The sequence below is a fragment of the Chanos chanos genome, chromosome 2 (assembly GCF_902362185.1).
Source record: "Chanos chanos chromosome 2, fChaCha1.1, whole genome shotgun sequence".
In the NCBI taxonomy this organism is placed as follows: domain Eukaryota; kingdom Metazoa; phylum Chordata; class Actinopteri; order Gonorynchiformes; family Chanidae; genus Chanos; species Chanos chanos.
The window spans coordinates 35,767,755-35,789,068 of NC_044496.1; the positions used below are offsets into that span (position 1 = coordinate 35,767,755).

The following is a 21,314-nucleotide window of genomic DNA, read 5'->3' on the forward strand; positions in this document are numbered from 1 at the left end:
GGTGTCGATGGTGTGGTCCTATAAAAATCCTGGACACCAACGTGTCCTGGACTCGATGACCGAAACGAGTAGTAGCGACCATATAAAAGATGAAACATACATTTGCAACTGTTAAGGCGGCATTTGGCTGTTTGATAGCCATTGTTCCCTTACTATCATTTTGATGTTTCTATCGTTTCGTGTTAGTCTAACCTATTATTACCTACCCCAAGGAGATTATGTTTTCGGTGCGGTTTGTTGGTTTGTTTGTTGGTTTGTCTGTTTGTCAGCAGGATAATGGAAAAATCATGAAACTTGGTGGAAGTGCGTAGGGGGGGCCAAGGAAGAACCAATGAAATTTGCGAGCGGATCCGAGTTATTATTTTCCACTATCGTTAACATTGTGAGATCATAAATTATAAATTTATTAGGGTATAAATTAAATTAATTTGTCGCGCATGCGCGAACCCGTCGTAATTACAGTGAATGGTATTCCGCCACTAAACGTACAACGAAACAAAACATAACAGCCACCCCAAACGTCACGGTAGAAACAAATGCAGCAGGAATGTAAGGAATAAGAAATGTCTTAATTGTTTTTTTCCAAGTCGATATGACCAAAACAAGCCTATTTAAAGGTTACTGTGGGTTTGCATAAGACGCGCATAGTCGCTAATCGTTTCTTACAATATGTTAACTTTCACAATCATACATTCTGATTTTTTTGGTTCTAATAATTTAGGAAATATATTCAGACACGTATAGTGATTGCGGTTGCAGATTTGAATATCACAGCAGAGTGGACCATTGGCCTTGGCGGGGGTCTGCGCTCCCCGAGTGCTCCTCTAGTTGACCTCTGTTTTCATATTAAATATAGTCGAAGTGTAGCCGGGTAGCGTCGCCTCCCCTCTTGTGTATCTATTGTTCAGTTCGCTGGTAACTAATTAGCATAATTGACAAGCTCCTGTGCATAAAAGGCTCAGGTAAACGCTACCTGAAAGTTTCCGCCACCTGTTTCTTCATTACTAGAAATGTGTCGACTTGCTGTGTACTGTTTACTTTGCTGGGTTTGTGCACCCGCCGATTTGTATGTTTTGTTTTTAGCTTGATTTTGTAGTTAGTGCCAGTGTGACTTTCGGTACGTTCATTTACTACTGACCTTCAGGTAAGCACATTCCCAGCTCTAGCGCTAGATTTTTCCCGTTTGGCGTGGTAGAGTCTCAATGGTGGGCAATCGTCCACTTGTATGATAGTGGTGTGATAGTGCTCTGACAGTGGAAGTGTTTTATATTCTTGTACTGCTACACCTTTTAAAAGGCTATTTCTGTAATAAAGAATTCTTAATTATTGCCCCACCTTGTAACATTCAGGGTTGACTATCTCCAATAAATATCTTTCGATATTAAACTGCGATTGTCGCCAGAATACTTTTACATGTTTTCAGCTTTGCAGTGATTCCATTACCTCCTTGGTCAATAAAATTCCGTTTTACACCTGTAGCTACGTCTCTGGCTTCCTGGTATCAATGAACCTGTTCTGTGTGCAAGTGCTAGGTTGAAATTTCCTGGGTGAAATTCCCTGGGTGGCATAGTTGGCTACAATTTAAAGTATTCTTTATCTGATTTGGTGTACTTTAAGCCCTTGCCCTTGCCACATAAGCTACTCAAAAGATGATCAAAAACCTCTGCTCTCCTGATTAATCCAAGGGTTCAGGGAGTGATTTTGTGTAGGCCTTTTAACAGAAATGCATGACGACAGATTTGTGCAAAAATAATGTTTATCAAAATAAGACTTGAGGAAAATACTATGTAAATGGCTTCAAACTGAGGTAGAAATATGTCCATATTTACATTACTTTTGTGACTTTCTGATTGAGGCCTGTGTTTTTGTATAAAAAGCAATGTCAAACACTCATTGATCTCAGTCCCTTTTGACAACTCTTGCTTTCATGCACCTCTTCATTTAAAGTCCTTTCTTCTGCTGTAGGCCAAGGATTACACTCCAAATAAATAAAACATCCAAAATATACAGGGAGAGAGAGAGAGAGAGAGAGAATACCTTCCCTGAATCATATCTAGTGGACTACAGGATGCTGGCCCCTCAGTACGTTCGATTTCTGCAAACAAGGGAAAATTAAACGATCTTGAGTGTTTGTCTTTTTATGTCCTTTTGCCATGGGGCCTCCTATGAAATAAACAAAACATTCTACCAATGTCAGTGTCATGGGGTTAACATTATTTCAGTGGAATCTTTTATTAAAGTTCAGTGGAATTCCAGTGTTTGTTCCTGTTGCATAGTTGACAGGGAACAAATTAGTGAGGTCAGAAGTTTGTTTCTATGAATTGAGTTATTTTAAAATATAGGTCATTAAAATTGAAAATAAGTAGCTAACTCAATTGCTAACTAACACAGCCTGCTAAGCTAACATAACTGAATCTCAGATACTAAGTAATTTTTAGATTCCCAATTAATTTGTTAAAAGTTACTAATATAGCAACAAGACATTTTCAGGAAGAATATTTGAATAAAAGATTGCTTAATGTCTATGGAGAAATTTGAAACTGCATGCGCTTAAGGTGCCAGTTCATGACTGACGCTCTTCTTGCAGTTTGTGCCTTTCAAGAATTTTCAGTGTGATCCTATCCTGACATCACAATTTTATTAGACTTTTATTAATGTAAATATGTTTGTTGATGTTTATTTTATGGTACCATGGTTGTTGTGCTGGTGACTGGTCCTAGTTCATTACTTACCCTAAGAAATGATGATACTTGAGACTCAAACTTTTATGATTGCTTTTGAAAATCAGTCTCTCTCTCTTTCTTTCTTTTTTGATTGTTTCTGTTATCAAAAATTAGTATAGCAAGGAAGTAGCCTATTCTTGGTGTAGAGTACACTAAAATGCAAAATGTTAACACACAAGACCGTCAGGGTCTGAGCAAGGTTTATGTGGGCCTTTTTACTCTACTGTTACACTTTTAGGACTCCATTGCTATATTTTTCCCGGTCAGAACTTTTACTTTCTTGACCATCCTCTGCTGTGGACAAATAGGTTATTTAGTTCAATTCAAATCAGGACAGATAAGTCACATAGATCACACCAGTACCAGCAGAGCTTGAGACTGATTGTAATTCTTAAACTGAATTATAACCTACATACAAATAACCTGACAATGAACTGTAACCACATGACTAGAATTTCTTTTAATTGACAGTTTTTTTTTAATTTTCTTTTTTTTTCTTTTTTTGTGTGTATTTAATGATATCAGCATACATGTGTACCTTGGAATGTTGGGATAGGATTAACTCACACTGCCAAACATTTATAAAGAAAGCTTCACATAACTCTCTCCCTCTCACACACAAACACACACACACAGAGAGCTCTGCCAGCTCTCTCCTGAAATATCCTCCACTAACACTGTGACATCACTGGGCTGCTGAGAAGTTTAGCAAGGGTGGGGGAAGTTGCCCAAATGTTGTCTCTCCCCATAACCTCGCATTACCTCCTCTGAACTGCACACAAACATGCACAGACTCAGACTTCTGATGAGTGAGGTGTGTGAAGCTCTGTTAGAAGAAGAAGAAGAAGAAGCATCCTAAAAAATGATTCAGCCACCTAAATATCCAGTTTCTGTAAAAACATTTCCACCTTTATATGAGCTCCATAAGTAATGTACTATAATCATCATGTTAAACTAACACAAGATCTAAAACATAATCTCAGCATTATGCTTTGTGCACTTAAAATATACATATACTTGTACATTCAGCGGACAGACAGGACAGATAAGAATTGGAACGACAGATCTTCAACCAACATCTTGTTATTTCAACTTAAAAGAATTATTTTTTAGTAAATAGAAAGATATTTTATCACAGTGAGAAAAGACCTTGTGATTTCCTCAATCACATTCAATAATCTTTCCTGGTTATTGGTTACTTGACACAACTAATTCTTTAGAACACAAGGAAACAGCAGGATCTTAGGACATTCAGAGTGAATTGTACCTAAAATTAACGACAGTTATTACACTTTACAATTTGGAGATGGTGCAGCAGTGCCTAACTCCATACCAGCTGAGGACTTGCTGTTCTTTGCCCTGCCAGCTACCCTGTTTTAACAGGTTCAAGTGCTATCACCTAGTGTACTTTCAGAATACCTCAAGAACGACAGAATAACTACTATTAGGACAAAGGTATTGTGCAAGCTCTGAGGTAGAATAACGTTAATTGCACTCTTCTCTTTTTCAATTACAACTGGACGTTGATCAGCTATTTAACTTCCATGGATATTCTACACTTATACAAAATTCCCTGTTTGGGACAGATTGTTCAGATGATATTCAGATTATATAACTTGAAAGATTTCATTGGTTGTTGAGAGGGAACTTAATGTGTTACATGGATGCAGTTAGTCACTTTTACTGTATTAATATAAAAATTCATTTAGTGGGGCTTTTTTTTTAGCTGTAGAGAGACCACAGAGTTATGTGTATCCATAGCAATCCTGGTGTAACTTGTCTGGGAACATTACGGACAGACAGTCTGTTTTACCCATAGTTAAATTAGCAATAAAGATTCATTCAAACTGTCTTAACTTTTAAAAGAAATGTGCTCACCACATTTTGACACTGTACACACAGGGCCTCAGACAAGGATCAAGAGAGACCAGTCTCTCATTTAGAATGGGCAAACCACCCAGACTTGCCTCACCTCCTTTCACTTCCATCATCTCCCCCCTCTCTCTCTCTTAGCATTTCTTGGAATGAAGGGATCATGTCTTGTCAAGGCCTTTGAATACAGCTGCAGTCTCACAGGGTGGGATCGACCACTCAGACCACCCTGCCAAGTTAGGGGCATATACTTCATCATCAGCACAGACGTGAGAGGCAGAACAGGGTGAAAGCTGTTTGTTATTTCAGTCAAAGTCACATCTGGATTCCTGGACCCTTCTGTGTGTATGTCAACATGGATTTTTTATCCTTTCTTCAGAAATCTGACATAGTTTGAAGAGAGCTCTGACATAGTTTGAACGCCACTGTGGAAAGCTATAGCAAAATAAACAGGGAATTCTAACGAAAGCCTGTCACACAGTACAGTTTAGCATTTTGTTCTGGTGGCTTAGATCAGATGGCGAAGTATTTTTTTTTAGGACTAATAAGAAGTGCTAGTCAGCCCTGGTATTTTCAGCTTTTTAGGGTCAGAAATGAATAGCTTTTTCCTTCACTTCCTCACTGACTCTCAACGTGTATGGAGAATTTCAATCATTCAGATTTTTAAAATCTTATCTTCACAATATTTGATTGACTTTAAGGCCATTTTGGGAGAAGATTGAAAGGGGATGTTGATCACTACATCAGCATGTTGCGAGGGTGGAGACCAAATCGATTTCTGAAAAATCTGACTGTCCTGGCTCTCCCTAACTCGGTATCACACGTTGGTTCAAATACCCCGACCCCACACACACACACAACTCTCTTACAAACAAGAGTTCTCTCTCTCTCTCTCTCTCTCTCTTTTTGTGAGACAGCATGCTCAATGGGTGTGTTGGCCCCCACTATGTGAAGCAGACAGAACTTCCTCTGTATGTCAGCAAAACCAAACACCACCCAAGAAATGTGACACGTTAGTGAGAAGCCATCTCAGTGAATGGAAGGGTCATTGTTATGTCCAGTCTCCACTCCAGAGACAATGTGAGTGCTCTAATGTTTTATTTTAGAGAGAGGAACAGAATGAAATGTGTGTGACACACTGTCGAAAAAGGTTTAGTGCTAGTTTGGAAACAATGAAAAGGGCCTTAAAAATTGGTTAACTACTCCAGAAACAAAAAAAAAATGCATTTGTGGGAATTAAGGTCAGGCTGGACAGTGCTGACAGTGTGTCACTTTATTCCTTTTGGTAAAAAGACACACCTGTCATTAACATACACTATGAAGACACTCATACATACCTACGAACCGTCATCACTCTTCTGGAAAGCTTGTACACATGAGCAAAGGAAAAACACACACTGATTAACTGCCACTTATATGGTTTCAGTCATACTCCTACACTACTACACAGAATTACTGCGGTATGACTCATTCTACAGAGGTACATATCACTTCACTTCAGTGTCATTGTCACTTCAATAAATTCTCTGATAAGGTGTTTGATATTTCAGACTAAAAATATTTCATGATGACTTTTAAATAATTTGCTTTAAAGGTAAATTTAAAATGTAATGACCCTTTAAGTTGTTTGACAAAATTCATTTACCCTATGCTGCAAACCTTAGAAAATTTTTAGTCCTGCAGAAGAAATTTCCTACATTTTATACCTCGTATCTATGAAGGCGCCAGGAAAAACAGGTCTTGGTCCAGGCTTTGTTTCCTATTCCAAATTCATACAAACTCCACGTGCAATTCCATTGTGTCACTGGATGATATAGGTGTTATGTGTGCCAAAATACTTGTGAAAATATTCAGAGGGAAAAGCCAGAAATGATGGCTTGAGTGCCGTAGGTTGTAAAACAGAGGAGGAGCTCTGGTGCCAGACGTTTACTGGAATACAGCTAGTGGAGCTGGACGCCCAGTGACCAGTCATCCAGAGCAACAAAAGTCTCAGTGTGAGTTCAGGGATTAGAGAGAGAGTGGAAGAGATTCCAGCAAACTGTTAATACCAGCTTTAAAACATTCCCTAACCCTGACTGTTTTTATCACGAATGCGAGAAAATATTGACAAAGACATAGTTGGTGCTGCCACGACTATACCCACATGCACACACACATACACACCTCTGCCTACCCAGAGGGCTTGATCTCTTCTGCGTGTGATGACAGAGGTCAAAATAGAGATAGAGTGGATGTGTGTGTGTGTGTGTGTGTGTGTGTGTGTTAGAGTGGTGAGGGCGTGAGTGGGTGGGGTGGGGGTGGTATTCTTGCATTGTATAAATCGAGGCTTGTGATGGAGCAGATAGAAAAGTGAAGAGAACTTTCCAAGAGTCTGTTTGGAGCAACAAGAGGAGTTAAGAGAGCACCTTAATTGGAACACCAAGACTTTTACAGAGGATTTACCAGTTTTCAGAAATTATTCACGAGAATCTTCCTATGGCAGACCAGAGTGGTGAGTGATATTGCTTCATCAGTGTGATACAGAATTACATACAGTATTTATGTAAAATGTCATATGGGAAATGACAGCCCAATGTGAATATCAGTCATACTTTTCTGAGAGCTTAAAAACCACAGTACTGGGCTGTTGATGAGCTGCGACATAAACAACATGCTGACAGAGATTATCTTAAAAGTGGGTATGAAAATATTACTGTAACACAGAGAGGTGTATTTTGGAGTGCATTTTAGAGTTAATGAATCAGCTTGCTGTCTTTTCAGATTCAGTCAGTGCTCTTTACAAAAGAAAGACCAGTGGCTGAACTAAAGGGATATGCAACATGAGACAAATGAGAATTTTGGCCTGAAGTGTGTGCTATCTGTGGTTAAACTTTGGCAAGAGTCTAGAGCATAACTACTTTTGGCTATGGGTTTCGAGAGCAACATCTGCAAAATTTCTCAGGGCTGAATGATCTCGACTAGAGTTCACTGGGGTCTTTTCGCCCTTGTCTAAAATTACATGCAATTTTTGTCATAACAACAGACACAAAAGTTGAGGTCCCTCTGTATTACCACAGAGCTGAAAAATCACGCTGGACTAATACAGATTGAATCATTTCACTGTGGCGTGGAGAGGGTTTGAAATAGTCTGCATTGTTTGTACATATATGGAACGGGTCCTTGACTCAGTGAACGCCACTGATAGCAGAGCTCCATTTGATTCACCACTATCTGAACCATTTCAGACCCCTGAATGTGACTGCCAATGTGAAAGAGGGCAGAAGACCCTCTCCTCAAAATGACAACCAGCATTCATCACTGTTTAACCAATTAATGCTAATCAGTGGTTGTTATTACTCTGTGTTGTAGAGAAGTCCACTAAGTAGATGGGTGATGTATGGTCACACAAAGGAGGTTGCTGAATGACTCTGGGGCTGTTACAATGAAACTATAGACTAAGGGCCATTGTACACTGTCTTCACTCTTCACCTCTGATTTATTTGACTGTATTAACTCAGGTTTTGAATGATACTACAAATGGTACCACTGTAATAAAAAAAAAGGCCTTTATGCACAAGGGTAGGTTGTGAATCTTACAGTGAACAGAGAGAGAATGGGCTTTTTTCCTTCATTCACGTCATATTCGCAGACCTCTGTGCATAAGCCCAGTTACTACCTGTCTTTGTCTGTAGTTTATTCTTTTACTTCCTTCAGCTACTCTCGGTTATCTGGTCAATCACTAAACTTAGCCACAGCACATACACTACCGCCAGCTCTTTAAAGGTTGCATGTTTGGATCATGTTTTTGCTTTAAAGGCTGCATGTTTGGATCATGTTTTTGCTTTAAAGGTTGCATGTTTGGATCATGTTTTTGCTTTAAAGGTTGCATGCTTGGATTATGTTTTTACCTCAGCTGTAAGTGGCTTTGGATTAAAGCATCTACTAAATGAGTAACTGTAAATGCTTTTTTGTCTCAGGTGTATTCATTGGCCTGGACCTGCAGTGCCAGGAGAATAACCATGCCCATCACACAGAGGAGATGGACATTGACCGTTTGTTGGTACGCAGAGGTCAGCCTTTCACAATTGCCGTGCAGTGCCGCGATGTCGCCCCGCAGCCCGTGCGCCACCAGCTCGCCCTAGTCCTCCATCTCGGTTAGTCTGTCGCCTTCTATCTCCACCTCCTCTGCTATAAATTTTTTTTTCCACTGTCTCTATGCTTTAGCTTGTGATCTGTGAGCAGACCTGTAAAAATCAAGCCATTAGTTGCACTGAATGCTGTCAACAGGCTACTTGGACTAGAACCAATATTAAATGGCAGAAATCTACCTCATGACATTAAATGTCATGAAGAGCTATTGTAAACTGACTGTACTGAATCGATTCAGTCCATCAACTCAGTACGCTACATGCTTGACAGCTTTATATGAACACCTTGCTTACCGTTTATACAGAAGGCTAATGCCCTAACAAATGCAAAGCAAGACTGTTACCTCTATTATTTGGGTTAAATATCAATCCTACAAGAGGGAATAGTGACTGAAATCACTTTAATTTAATCTGCATTCATTTCCACACGGTGTTTACAGTTGAGGGTCTGTCATCTATTATTCTGCGTTTGGTTGGTCTGGCGTAGATCTGATAGTTTCAATCAGCATAAAGTATGTTCTTTTTCAGAAATCACTCAGCCTTGCCTAGATTACTCAGTTAAGATTTCTGGTTCTCCACTGGTTCATAACAATACTTATTCATTCAATTATGGTCACTTATTGAAACTTGACATTGCATGCAACACTGTATCTGCCATCAGACAACCTTGCCCACTGTGTGTATGTGGGTGTGTGTGTGTGTGTGTGTGTTCAGGTAAAGAGGTGGTACTGAAGGTGTCCAGTTCGCGGCCAGCTCGCGGTCAGTGGTGGTTTAGCCAGCAGGCTGCTCAGAGTGAGATAATGTTAACGCTGCACAGCCCTGCCGATGCTCCAGTAGGTCTCTACACCATGACTATCGTACTGCTCTCTGCTGACGGACGCATCCTGGAACGAACCACGCCAGAGAAATTCTACCTTCTCTTCAACCCCTGGTGTAAAGGTGAGCTAATGTGCCAGGAGAACAACCACAATGCTTCACAGTGTGCATTTTGGCTACTATTCAGTTTCTGTGACACTTAAGTCATTTTTCTGTTCTTTCTTTTACTTTTATTTTCTCTCCCTAACTCACTCTTTCTCTCTCTCTTTCTCTTTCGCTCTCTCTCTCTCTCTGCTCTCTCTGATTCTCCCCATAGCCGACTCTGTCTACCTGAATGATGAAGAACAATTGCTGGAGTATATCTTGAATGAGAACGGCACCCTGTACCAAGGCTCCTGGGATGAGATCACCTCCCTGCCATGGAACTTTGGACAGGTAACACACTCAGAGCACATGGACTACCTAGAAAAGGTTACACACACCTGTACAAGGTTATACATACCTATTACGGGTTACATATGTAGGAGACAAATACCTCATTGTCTGCACAAATACTGTGTTGAGGGCTTGCTCTATTGCCCTTGAAGAGTAGTTCATTGTTATAATCTTAGAAAGACAGCAGACAGGATGAGATACATGGGCAGGGTAATTTTGCATGTCAGTGGAAAATAGGCAAGGAGTCAGTGGTTTTAATGGTGTCTAGTGTGAATTGTTGCAGCTTGGTGGCAGAGGGTGTCTCTGAGTTAGCCAGCCTGGATAACCTCATTTGGTGGATGTAAGGCATTTCTGTTCAAGACGTGTGAGAATGTCCGCCACACAAACAAGGGCTTGTTCCTCTTGCACTTTTTTACGCTCAAAGGGATTTTGCACTTTGTCCTTTTGTTGGCTGTTGTGTTTTGGAATGAACATATGTATAAAGATTGTGTGAGTCAAACAAGGAAAAACACAAACTAACAGCAATAGATAAATGAATGCTGAATTGAGTCTGTCATATCTGACTGATTGAATTTGAATAGAAAAGCCGTATCTCACAGCTATAACTCAAAATATCAAAGAGTCATAGCCATTATAGACAGAATAACAGATTGTTTTCTTTGGACAGTTTGAAAGGGACGTGGTGGACATCTGCTTTGAGGTGCTGGATAACTCTCCCGCCGCTCTGAAAAACCCGGAGAAAGGCCTGGCCAGAAGAGCTGATCCTGTTTACGTCAGTCGGACCATCACTGCCATGGTGAGGACTACGACCTCAAGGACACCACAGGCCTTGGGATTTAGCAGTGAATACTGCCTAATTATTGCTGGTTTTAGTCAATGAATTGCAATGCAGAAACAGTGTCTCCTAAAAATGTATTCCTATTTCAACAAAGTTAAGTCATTAAGTCATGTTAGTGAAAGTCGATGAAGTCATCAGATCAAGGGCAGGCCACTAGTGTCTAGATGCTCAGTGGTCAGATTTGCAGTAATTAGACTGCTTTGTGTTGGAGGAAAAGCCTGTGTAGGTTGTTGCTCTGTGGAAGAAAGATTTCTACAGCTCTCCTGATAATCCATTACCTTGAAACTTAGGTCATCTCATGCTCTCTTTCTTTCTCTCTGACTCTCTCCTTCTCTTTCACTTCTGGTCAGGTGAATGCTAATGATGACCGTGGGGTAGTCTCTGGACGCTGGGATGGGCAGTACGGCGATGGGGTGCCGCCCACCCGCTGGACCGGCAGCGTGCCCATCCTCAGGCGCTGGAGTGAGACAGGGGCACAGAGAGTACGCTACGGACAGTGCTGGGTGTTTTCTGGCGTGGCTTGCACAAGTGAGACACACTCACTTCTCACTCACAGACACACATGCACGCACGCAGACACACACACACACACACACACACAGGTCATGACTGTTGACTGCATGTTGTCTGAAATGAATTTCAAAATGGTGAAAACAAACAGACCAAATGTCTATATGTGACTTTTCTGTCCCTCCACAGTCTTGCGTTGTCTGGGTATCCCCACACGCTGTGTCACAAATTTCTCCTCTGCTCACGACACAGACGGCAACCTCACTGTGGACTACCTCTTCAACGAGCGGCTAGAGAGTGTATCTGAGGGCAAAAAAGACATGATCTGGTGAGGCTGTCACAAGTAAACGTCCCTTTGACCAACCCAAACCCCTTCAAACTTTTCTGGCATGTGTACATTTTATTGACTTAAAAAACAGCACTGAGTTTTATTTTGGTTCATCAGCATAGCAACTGACAATGTACTGTATTTTTTTTTTTTAATAATTGACAACAAAGGCATCTCTCTGTCTCCCCCCTCAGGAACTACCACTGCTGGGTGGAGGCATGGATGAAGAGGGAAGACCTGCCAAAAGGCTATGATGGGTGGCAAGTTCTTGACCCCACTCCACAAGAGAGAAGTGATGGTGTGTTTCATTCCAAAATGTAAAACTTTTTATAGGGACAATAACAATTTAATATCAGTTATGACTATCCATAGCTTCAAGTTTCCAATTTTCAGGTCCATAACCATTATTATTTAACTCATTATTATTTCCTCTCCAGTTAAAATAAACAGCTTTTTTGTGATGGTAAAGATCTTATCAAAAACTTCTTTGAGACTTTTTTTCAGCATAAAAGTATGTTCAGTTTCACCATTTTCTCTTTCCTCTTTCGTTCTTTTTCTCTCAGGTGTGTACTGTTGTGGACCATGTCCTGTTAAGGCAGTGAAGGAGGGAGAGGTGGGTTTTAAGTACGATGCTCCGTTTGTGTTCTCTGAGGTGAACGCAGACATAGTTTCCTGGATCGTTCACTCAGATGGGGAACGTTCACGGGCTTCCCTCAACAGCAAGATTGTTGGGAGAAACATCAGCACTAAGGGTGTGCATGGAGACTATCGTGAGGACATCACAGACCAATACAAATACCCTGAAGGTACCATGTTATCCTACCACTTTTCATTCATGAGCTCTACACAAAACTTAACACATCTTGCTATGTGCTCAGTCTAAACTAACTTTGGACACGTTTAGTATGACAATCATTTCTTACTCATATCTTGTGGAACACCACACAAGGTATGATGTCCTTTAAGAGGATCATTTTAGTTATCAGAACTGTAAGATGACATTAAGTGCCGGTGCCAGTGTTTTGTCAGTCCCAGCTTTTGGCAGTTTCTTTGCCATTGGGTTGGTTAAGAAATCCTGTTCTGTGAAGTATCCTGTTGGTGGGTAAATATTCCTGTTGACTCACCAACACATTTGCAAATCCTCTTGTCTCTGTTAGGTTCTGTGAAGGAGCGTGAGATATTTGAGAAGGCGGGACGGAGAGTTGTGCAGCAGAACGGAGGCTCTGACCAGCTGGAGCTCATCATTAAACATGCCCAGGCTGTCCACGGCACAGACTTTGACGTGATAGTGGAGGTACATAACTCGGGTGGGCAGGATACTTTGGCTCAGCTAACTGTCACATCAAACGCTGTCACTTACAACAGTCTCCACATGGGGGAGTGCCAGAGGAAAACTTCCAATGTCACTGTGCCAGCTCAGCAAGGTAAGACACAGGGTGGTTATTGGTTTACTTTCTAATGGGAAAATGTATTATTTTATCTTTAAACAATGGGATCCCTGTTGTTTCTTTATGAAATGCATCATGCATCCAAAAGGCAAAAACACAGAGCATTAGGCAATTTTTGTTTAATATTTATAGTACAAATAAACCTGTTTATGAAACTGTAATAGAATTATAGTGTTGCAAACCTGCTTTTCAGCTCAGACATTTTCACTCGGACAGTATCGTATGCCGTTTCTGTTTCAACTCGATGCAAATATGAGTAAACCTCTTCTTCCCATGCATGGGCTTTTCACTACAGCTCACAAGGAAGTGTTGCGGCTACGGTACGACCACTATGGGCCGTGTGTGTCTGAACATCACCTGATAAGGGTCATGGCTCTTCTCAAGGCCGGCACTCAGCACGTCATGCAAGAGGTCAACATCCCACTGAGCATGCCCAAGCTCCACATCAAGGTACTGTAGGGTTCTCCACAGAACATAATAAATACTACTGTTTTGTGAGACAGGAAAGAAAGGGTACATAGACACACAGAGAAAAAAATAATGGTTAAATAAACATAGCACAAGGACAACTATGACATTATAAACTGTTTATTCAAAAATACTGGTCAACAATGATATATAAAGCAATGATACTTAATCGAGCATTCTTAAAAAGCGAGGGTATTTCATGGACTATAACTATGTCTCATCTTTTCTCCTGTTCTTGTCAAAATGACTTCACTCTGTGACACATCCCAGTTCTCTATTGTATTCAGTACTGACCTGAATATCCATATGCATTCTCAAGATCATTGGGGAGATGGTGGTATCCCGTAAGGTGACTGCACTCATCTCCTTCACTAACCCCCTTCCCATCACGCTGAAAGGAGGCTTGTTCACCGTCGAGGGAGCAGGTCTAACAGAAGCCCAGGAAGTTCCAGCACCGTATGTACCTAGCTTTGTGATCTCTTCATCTGAAACAGTTCTGAGTTTAGTTCATCCATCTGTGTGTTTGTCATCGAATTAGTGCTTTATATGGGCATGTGCGAAATTACAGTTAGGGAAATTACAGCATGGCAGTCTCTGGTCTGTCACATTTTCAAAAAGCAATAAGGAAAATGAAATGATCTTGTGGTGGTTGTGACTGTGATTCTGACAGTGATTGTTAAAACCAGACCTGGGAACCCACCATACACAAATTCTGTGCTCTCACTCATCACTAACACACTTAATATTACTCATCTCCCAATCATCATACACTTCATTAGTGAAATACATTGTAGCACAGAGCTCCATTGAAAATATGCTGTTCTCTCAGACTGAATATGAAAGCTGTTGCTATTGAATGCAAGAGAGAGTATAATACCAGATATGAAAGGCTGGCTTTCTTATTGAGAACTCTTGGCTACAAATGTGGATTCCACGTCGAGGACATAGTCTTACTTCGCTCCCTCGTTAAAAGGGATGGGATGAGGATCGGATTCCATTTTCTTCCCTCAAACAAAATGAGCCAGACACAAGGGCCAGATCACAGGCCAAGAACCACTAAAATCCTCTTTCCAGACTCTCCAGCATGGCAAGCCAAACATTACTGCCCACAAGTCTCCTTGTGCCCCAGGTGCCAGGGTAAACATATGCTCTCAGGCAAAATTCAGCGTAAATACAGGACTTTGCTTTAGTTGACCTGGACCACAGTCAGCATTCCCTGGGTGATAAAGTGAAGAATAAACATTTGAATCCCTGGCTTTGACCATTTCTGCAGAAATGTAACTGTGGGTTTTACAAAAAAAACAGATCATGAAAAAATGCAACTGGCATGAGATTAAGAAGAAAATAACACCAAGCAAATAGTTACCATATGTGTGATAATTCAGAGGCAGATTTTAGGTGACCATTGAAAGTTCTGTTCTCCAAGCTGTTACTCAGCTGTGTGTTGTCAATGCTCGCTCCATTTTTACAGCTACTCCAGCTGCAAACTGAGCGATCTGGCCCCAGCATCACTGTTGATCTAGATTTATCTAGAAATCAACCTAATCTTTTTTCACATGCTCAAGGTCAAGTGCTGTTATAACTATTTTTAAAAATCAACAAGTTTTCTCTCTCACATGCAGAGAAGATATTGGACCTGGTCAAAATGTCACAGTGAAGTTCTCCTTCAAACCCAAACGTGCAGGCCTCAGGAAGCTGCTGGTCGACTTCGACTCTGATAAATTACGGGATGTGAAGGGTGAAGCCACTCTGCGGGTACGGAGAAAGATGTAAAAATGTGTAACAAGCGTAACAACTTCATCTGCACAAAAAAATACACTATGTACTCACACATATTACTTTTACAGATCAAACTCAATTATTGCAATCGTGCTTTGCAGTCCGGGATTTACATATTGCATTTTACATAATTTCTTTAGTATATGTGATCCAACAAATCCATACACATCTGTGACCAGTCTTAAAAGTGTGAAAATGTGAACACTTGACTATAGCTTTCTGCAGTATAAACACCCTCTGATAACTAAGTCTGATGATGGTTAATGACTGATGTTGTTTCCAATATCAAGAGTGGCCTCTTGAATGATGGAGCCTAATTGTGAGTATATAACGTCATGTAACTATATGCACTGCCATCTTGTTTTAAATTAAACTTTGTTGGACCATTTCCTTTTTTGGTTTTACTCTATTATGTGTACAGGAATTTGATTATGTTCGCACTGAATAAACGTTTGAAAGAATGAAGCTCCTCTTGAATATGTATACAAACATACAAAGACACACTAAAGGAATTTAGAGAGATTTATTGTCATTATCATTATTAGTATTAGCAGTAGTAGTAGTAGCAGTAGTAGTTGTTCTAGTAGTAGCAGTTGTACCATTATAGTTGTTTGCATTGATGTAGCTTTTTCATTTCAGCATTTAGACTGTAATGCTTTTAGGATTTATTCTTTGATGGAGCAGACTTTGAGACAGTCCTCCAAACTCTAATGGCACTGTAGGTAACAAGCACAGTGGTCTGCAGCTTAACACTTAAGAAATGCTCTGAACGCCTCCTATACCTCAGCCTATCCCTCTTCTGTGTGGAAGAGTGGGCAAATCAGTCAGCTCCATGTCAGGCAATATTCTACAAAGCAGAACTTCTCAGCCACTCAGAAGACTTCACTCAAATTTAAGACCCGTCTGATAAGAACATTCGTTTCATTTGTTGTGTATGTGCAATAATTCCTGAATACAAAAAAAATCATTGTACAAGGCACGCAAACTGCGAAGAGTAACAGTTCACATGTACAAAGTGCAGCTCAGGGAAGTAAAGTTTAGAGTAGGACGTGCGGCCTGAATTGAAGGTAGGAGACAGAAAACCTGCTACCAAGGATTCGTCATGCAGGAGAATGCAACCATAAAAAAAAGTGATCCCCTCCACATCCAAAGGGCCAATGCCTATCAAATGAACTGAGAGTGAGAGTTCACATCCTCAGATGGTATCAAGCCTGACCCAAGCAAAACTGAGGCCATATTCAAAATGCAACAGCCCTCTAATGAGTGAGCTGAGGAGCTTTCCTCATTTGGTTAATCAGTTATACAAATTCATCACCCAGCTTGCATAGAAGGGTAAACCACTTAGAGACTTGTTGTCAGAGTGAAGTCAATGGGTTTGGGGGCCAGACCAAATCAGAGCCTTTGAGACAATGAAGGATGACCTATCAACAGCATCAACGCTGGCTATGTATGACTCCAACATAGAAATTAGAGCGTCCCCTCGTGGGCATGTGAGCAATTTCGTGACTTTTTGATTGGTAAGAATTTAAGAAACAGATCACAGACTTGCTCTCAGTTTTCTTGGAGCACAGTCATTGGACGCTCTTCCTCTAAGGATTCAACGCTTGCTGCAGCCTGTAGGTTTTGCCATGTGACAAACAGCTCAGAATGTCCTTAGGCCAATGGGTAGGTGGAATGCTCAGTGTAGACAATCAAGACAATAAAGAAAGCACCTGGTCCTCACCTGACATAATTGGCTCACATGTACCACACCCATGCATAATAATGGGTATAGTCCTACGCAGATTCATATGGGGAGACGTTTGCAGCTGACTATGCCAACCTTCCCACAGCTGATGTTCTCTGTGATACTCCAAGGAAGAGGAGAGAAAGGCATTAGATGTACAGAGCACAAGTGCCACACTGTTAGAAATCTTAGCCACCTACAGCTCAGAAGTGAAGTCTGGGTGACTCACTCCAAGGTGCCAGGGACTGTTGTAAGGGAACATGCAAGTACACGTCCCTGTATGCTGTATGTGCCTCATATACCCATATGCCGTAACAGGCATTACTTTATCTCCCTTCAAGCACCTGGCAACGACGACTGCGGTAGACGGGAGCAGCACCTGCAGCCTGCTGCAACACCCCTGCCTGCATCTGCGCCTGCCTCTCCTACATCCAAAACTGACATAACACCTCCGCAGCATGTTGGACTCATAACTAGGTCTAGAAGAGCTGTGATAAAGCCAAACAGACTGAGCTTTTAAAATATAGAGACACAGAGAGAGTTTAACACTAATGCAGCAGCATAGTTGTGATTCATGATAACATTGAAAAGAGAGTAATGTAGAACGTATCCGAAGCATATGCTGTGAGTGGGGAAACTCTTAAAGCTCAGACAGACATTTTAGATGATATACTTTCCTCCTGATATGGGGAAGGGGAAGATTTGTGTGTGGATGACAATTGCCCATTACTGAAATGAGTTACCATGATTTTGTTTGTCCCTATACATATAAGGATGTGGGTGGGTGTGTCTGTGTCTGTGTCTATAGGTTTCCATGCATGTGCAGGGGTATGTCTTTGTGGTAAAGGTAAATTTTTGATGAGCACTAAAACACACATGATTCTCTTAAATTCTCCTACACGCAGTCTATTCTACACTCTACTGGCAGTGTGCTAAAATTATTCTAATGTTCTTTTAAGTTTATACATTCATTTTAGATATTCATTCACAAAGTAAGTTTGTATAAGATAAAACTCCTTTGTGTTAAAGTAATATATTGCCCAACCAAATTTTTGAAAGATTGACATAACAAAATTCACCTCACAGAGGGAAACCAAAGGCAGAGGCTGGGTGGTCCAGCCAGGCTCCTCTTACACATGAGAACATCTGCATAGAAAGGAGGTAGTCAGGGAGAGACCCTGCAGCAGGTATTACGCACTGGAACTGAAGGGTGTGTGGGTGGGTCTGTGTGTATGTGAGGATATATTTGGGTGTTGGGTTGGGAGACAGAAGAGAGAGAGACAAAGATCTGGGATTGAACATACAGGAAACCAGACTACGGCCATTAGCAGGCTACATAAAGTTTATCTGCAAGTATGAGAGATGTGGCAGAGTCCAACAGATGTTTTCAACATTTCATGCGGTGAAGAGAGCCCCAGCAAATCAAATGTCAGCAATTCCAGAAAAGCTACAGATCTATCAGAACAGACTCAGCTACAACCTTCATGTTATAAAGGAACACAAACAAATCAGACATCTTCTGTTTAAATCAGTGTCTGACACCTGGACCGTCACATGAGCAACATCAACATTGTTCTTCAGTGAAATATCAGTAAAAGGAGAAATGAATACATAGCTTTTTTTTTAACAATATCTTTATTGATTTTCTATTATACAAACGTCAGCATTATTATGCATATTACAGTTTTTACATTAACATACACAACCCCCCCCCCCCCCCCCCGCACCCACACACACACCCATTCATTCTCTGTCTTAACATCTCCCTTGTGTTTAGAGCCAAAATCAATACAAAGCATATAACAATATCAATGATACAATTCAATGGTACCTCTAACCTCTAAAAAAGTAAAGACATACATAAACAAAAAGTTACCCCATTGCAACAAATTTTCAAAACATGCCTCCATCCCCTTAAATAAGCAGCTTTTTTAGGAGGGATCAAGGCACCCTGGATCTGGTCTTCGTTCTGCTCTGTTCACTGGATTGTATTGCAAAGACCTGGGATCTTGTGCTAACATGCTAACATGATGAACACTGAGAGTAACAGTGGTACACAGACATCCCAGAAATCAGCATCACTTACCTGACTCCTGCCAGTGTGATAGATCCATAATCTCCTGGAGGTGCATGTGTCAGTCAAACATTTGTCTGAGCCTCTTGTCACTCTAATACCTCAAGTGCAATAAGTTTCACTGCCCTTCATGTTCAAGGGACAAAAGAAAATTTGATGATCTCCAAAAGGCAACTGGCTGCCCTCAGGCCAATCTGTTCTAGTGTGGCTGTTCATGGGTGTAAGTAAATTACTTAAAAATGCCATCACCCATGCTGCAAAAAAGCCTCATTACCATTGTGACAGCGGTGTCCAAACAATTATAAGGAGGGAAAACTTGCTGCTGGGGCTCAGCCGAGAGGCCTATCTCCTTTTGTTAATTGCAGTCACAACTGGACTAACCATAGACATATTCATCTGTCCTATCCATCTATCCATCTTCATCATTTCATCATCTGACTGATTCCTCCTCCATTTTGGCGAGACTGGGCCCTTCTGTTGAACATGTTGAGATTAGTAGCACGTTAATCTCACTGACTTTCACTATCTGGATCTCACATTGGACATTTCATGAGTCATTTGGACGCTGTTTGACTGTATGATGCATATTTTGTAAAGTGTACATTTCTTGATTTTGTTTCTTTTAATATTTCTTTTCTTTCACATTTGGAAAATATAAGATCACCTTGCATCTCAGTCTTGTTGCGTATACTGGTATCAACGTCGAAGCCTCCTTATATTTTTGTATGGCCCTAGTTTAGGTGGACCCTTCTCTGGCAGTTATAACCCTATGAATTTGATGTCATCACAGATGACAAGCGGCGTTTCTTAATTATGTGTGAATAATTCCGCCCTGGAAGCACATGGTCACAAGCAGTAAGAACAAGTCGAAAGAGCAGTCTTGGGGCTTTTCAACAATGCCTATTTATTTCACTGGACCAACCAAGTGGAGTTATTAGAATGTGAATTTTATATAAAATTATTGCTGGGAATAAAATCTTTATCTGACTCCTTGCGCAAATTTGTATTTGTTATTTTTCACAGCCTCAACAAAAACAAAATAAGAACAAGAAGCAAGAACAAATGACAAGAACAAATAGCTGGGTTTAGATAGACTGACTAGTTGGGAGCGAGCCATCAATAGCTGCATGTGCTAAAAATGTATTACAACATTTAATACTAAAAAGCAACTTGTGGGAGGAAACCAGAACTTTGACAGCTGGTGAAGCCAATTAAAATCTGACTGAACTAGTTAACCTGCAAACCAACCTTGACTAAAGCTGCCACCCACCAAGCATTTTCAGGAACCATTCTGGATTTTGGTCATCTATCCTGGAGTTCTTGCATTTTTTGGGTGTTGAATCATTATTGCCTGTGATTTGATCCGCTTCTTATTTGTCATTACCCAATCTAATTTCTATTTTCTATACTAAGAATACATATGTTAGATTATATATTCTATGAGGGAAGCTCCAAGGCATTTCAGATATTTTCCTTCCAGGATGTTGCTCGTCTTGCAAGTCATGTGCTGGTGTTGGAATGAATGGTTGCGTTGCTTTTAAGGGTGTGTTTTGTAGTTGAGTACTATGCAGAGTGTTTATTGTTTTGGTCACAAATTAAAAAGACTGGAAGCACGTGCAATTTACCAGCTTTATTTAACAAAAGGCAGGCCAAGACACAGGAACAAGGCAAGATTCACAGGATTGGAATCCAGACTTCCTTGGGTACATCTGACAAGGCAAGACACTCAGACTTCACAAAGGAAACCAAGGAAAACTAGGTGTATTTGTAAACAGAAGACCAGGCTTGATTAACATACAAGTGGGGACCATGATTGAATAACTGAACTACAGAAAACCAGGAAGTAACCAAGAAAACATAATAGACTAGCAAAGGGAACAAACCAGAGCATGACTGTACCCTAAAATGACATCCTGGGGGATCTGGAGACCCAGGATGAACTCAGGGAAACCAGGCAGACCTGGAGAATCTGGAAGCACAGCGTGCAAATGTGGAGGCCTCCGCAGTGACTAGATCTGACCAGCCTTCCAATGTCAACCAGACCCAGAGTTGGAACCCCTGTTGCACTCCAGAGCTAGGGCCCCTGCCACTAAAGAAATCCTCACCAGAGCAAGATCAGGAGCTGGAACTGGAGCCTGCCAAGGTGGTGGAAACAGGGATCTGGACCTGA

General features: G+C 40.9%; 1 protein-coding gene across 1 annotated transcript; it reads left to right on the top strand.

Annotated features, from left to right (window-relative positions):
- The first annotated feature begins 7,070 nt into the window (after positions 1–7,070).
- Positions 7,071–21,314, top strand: LOC115804793 (protein-glutamine gamma-glutamyltransferase 2-like). Its single transcript, XM_030765288.1, has 16 exons — positions 7,071–7,086; positions 8,552–8,728; positions 9,437–9,661; positions 9,855–9,973; positions 10,641–10,769; positions 11,162–11,339; positions 11,511–11,649; positions 11,844–11,947; positions 12,213–12,455; positions 12,807–13,073; positions 13,393–13,547; positions 13,885–14,021; positions 15,188–15,334; positions 17,389–17,530; positions 17,879–17,917; positions 21,090–21,314. Exons 1-16 carry the CDS (start codon positions 7,071–7,073, stop codon positions 21,312–21,314), a joined length of 2,442 nt encoding a protein of 813 aa, XP_030621148.1.

Bases quoted from the DNA above. Each gene is read 5' to 3' on its own strand.
- LOC115804793 (XM_030765288.1), top strand. The intron at 11,340-11,510 runs GTGAGACACACT...GTCCCTCCACAG, and splicing joins TTCTGGCGTGGCTTGCACAA to TCTTGCGTTGTCTGGGTATC. The intron at 13,074-13,392 runs GTAAGACACAGG...TTTTCACTACAG, and splicing joins CACTGTGCCAGCTCAGCAAG to CTCACAAGGAAGTGTTGCGG.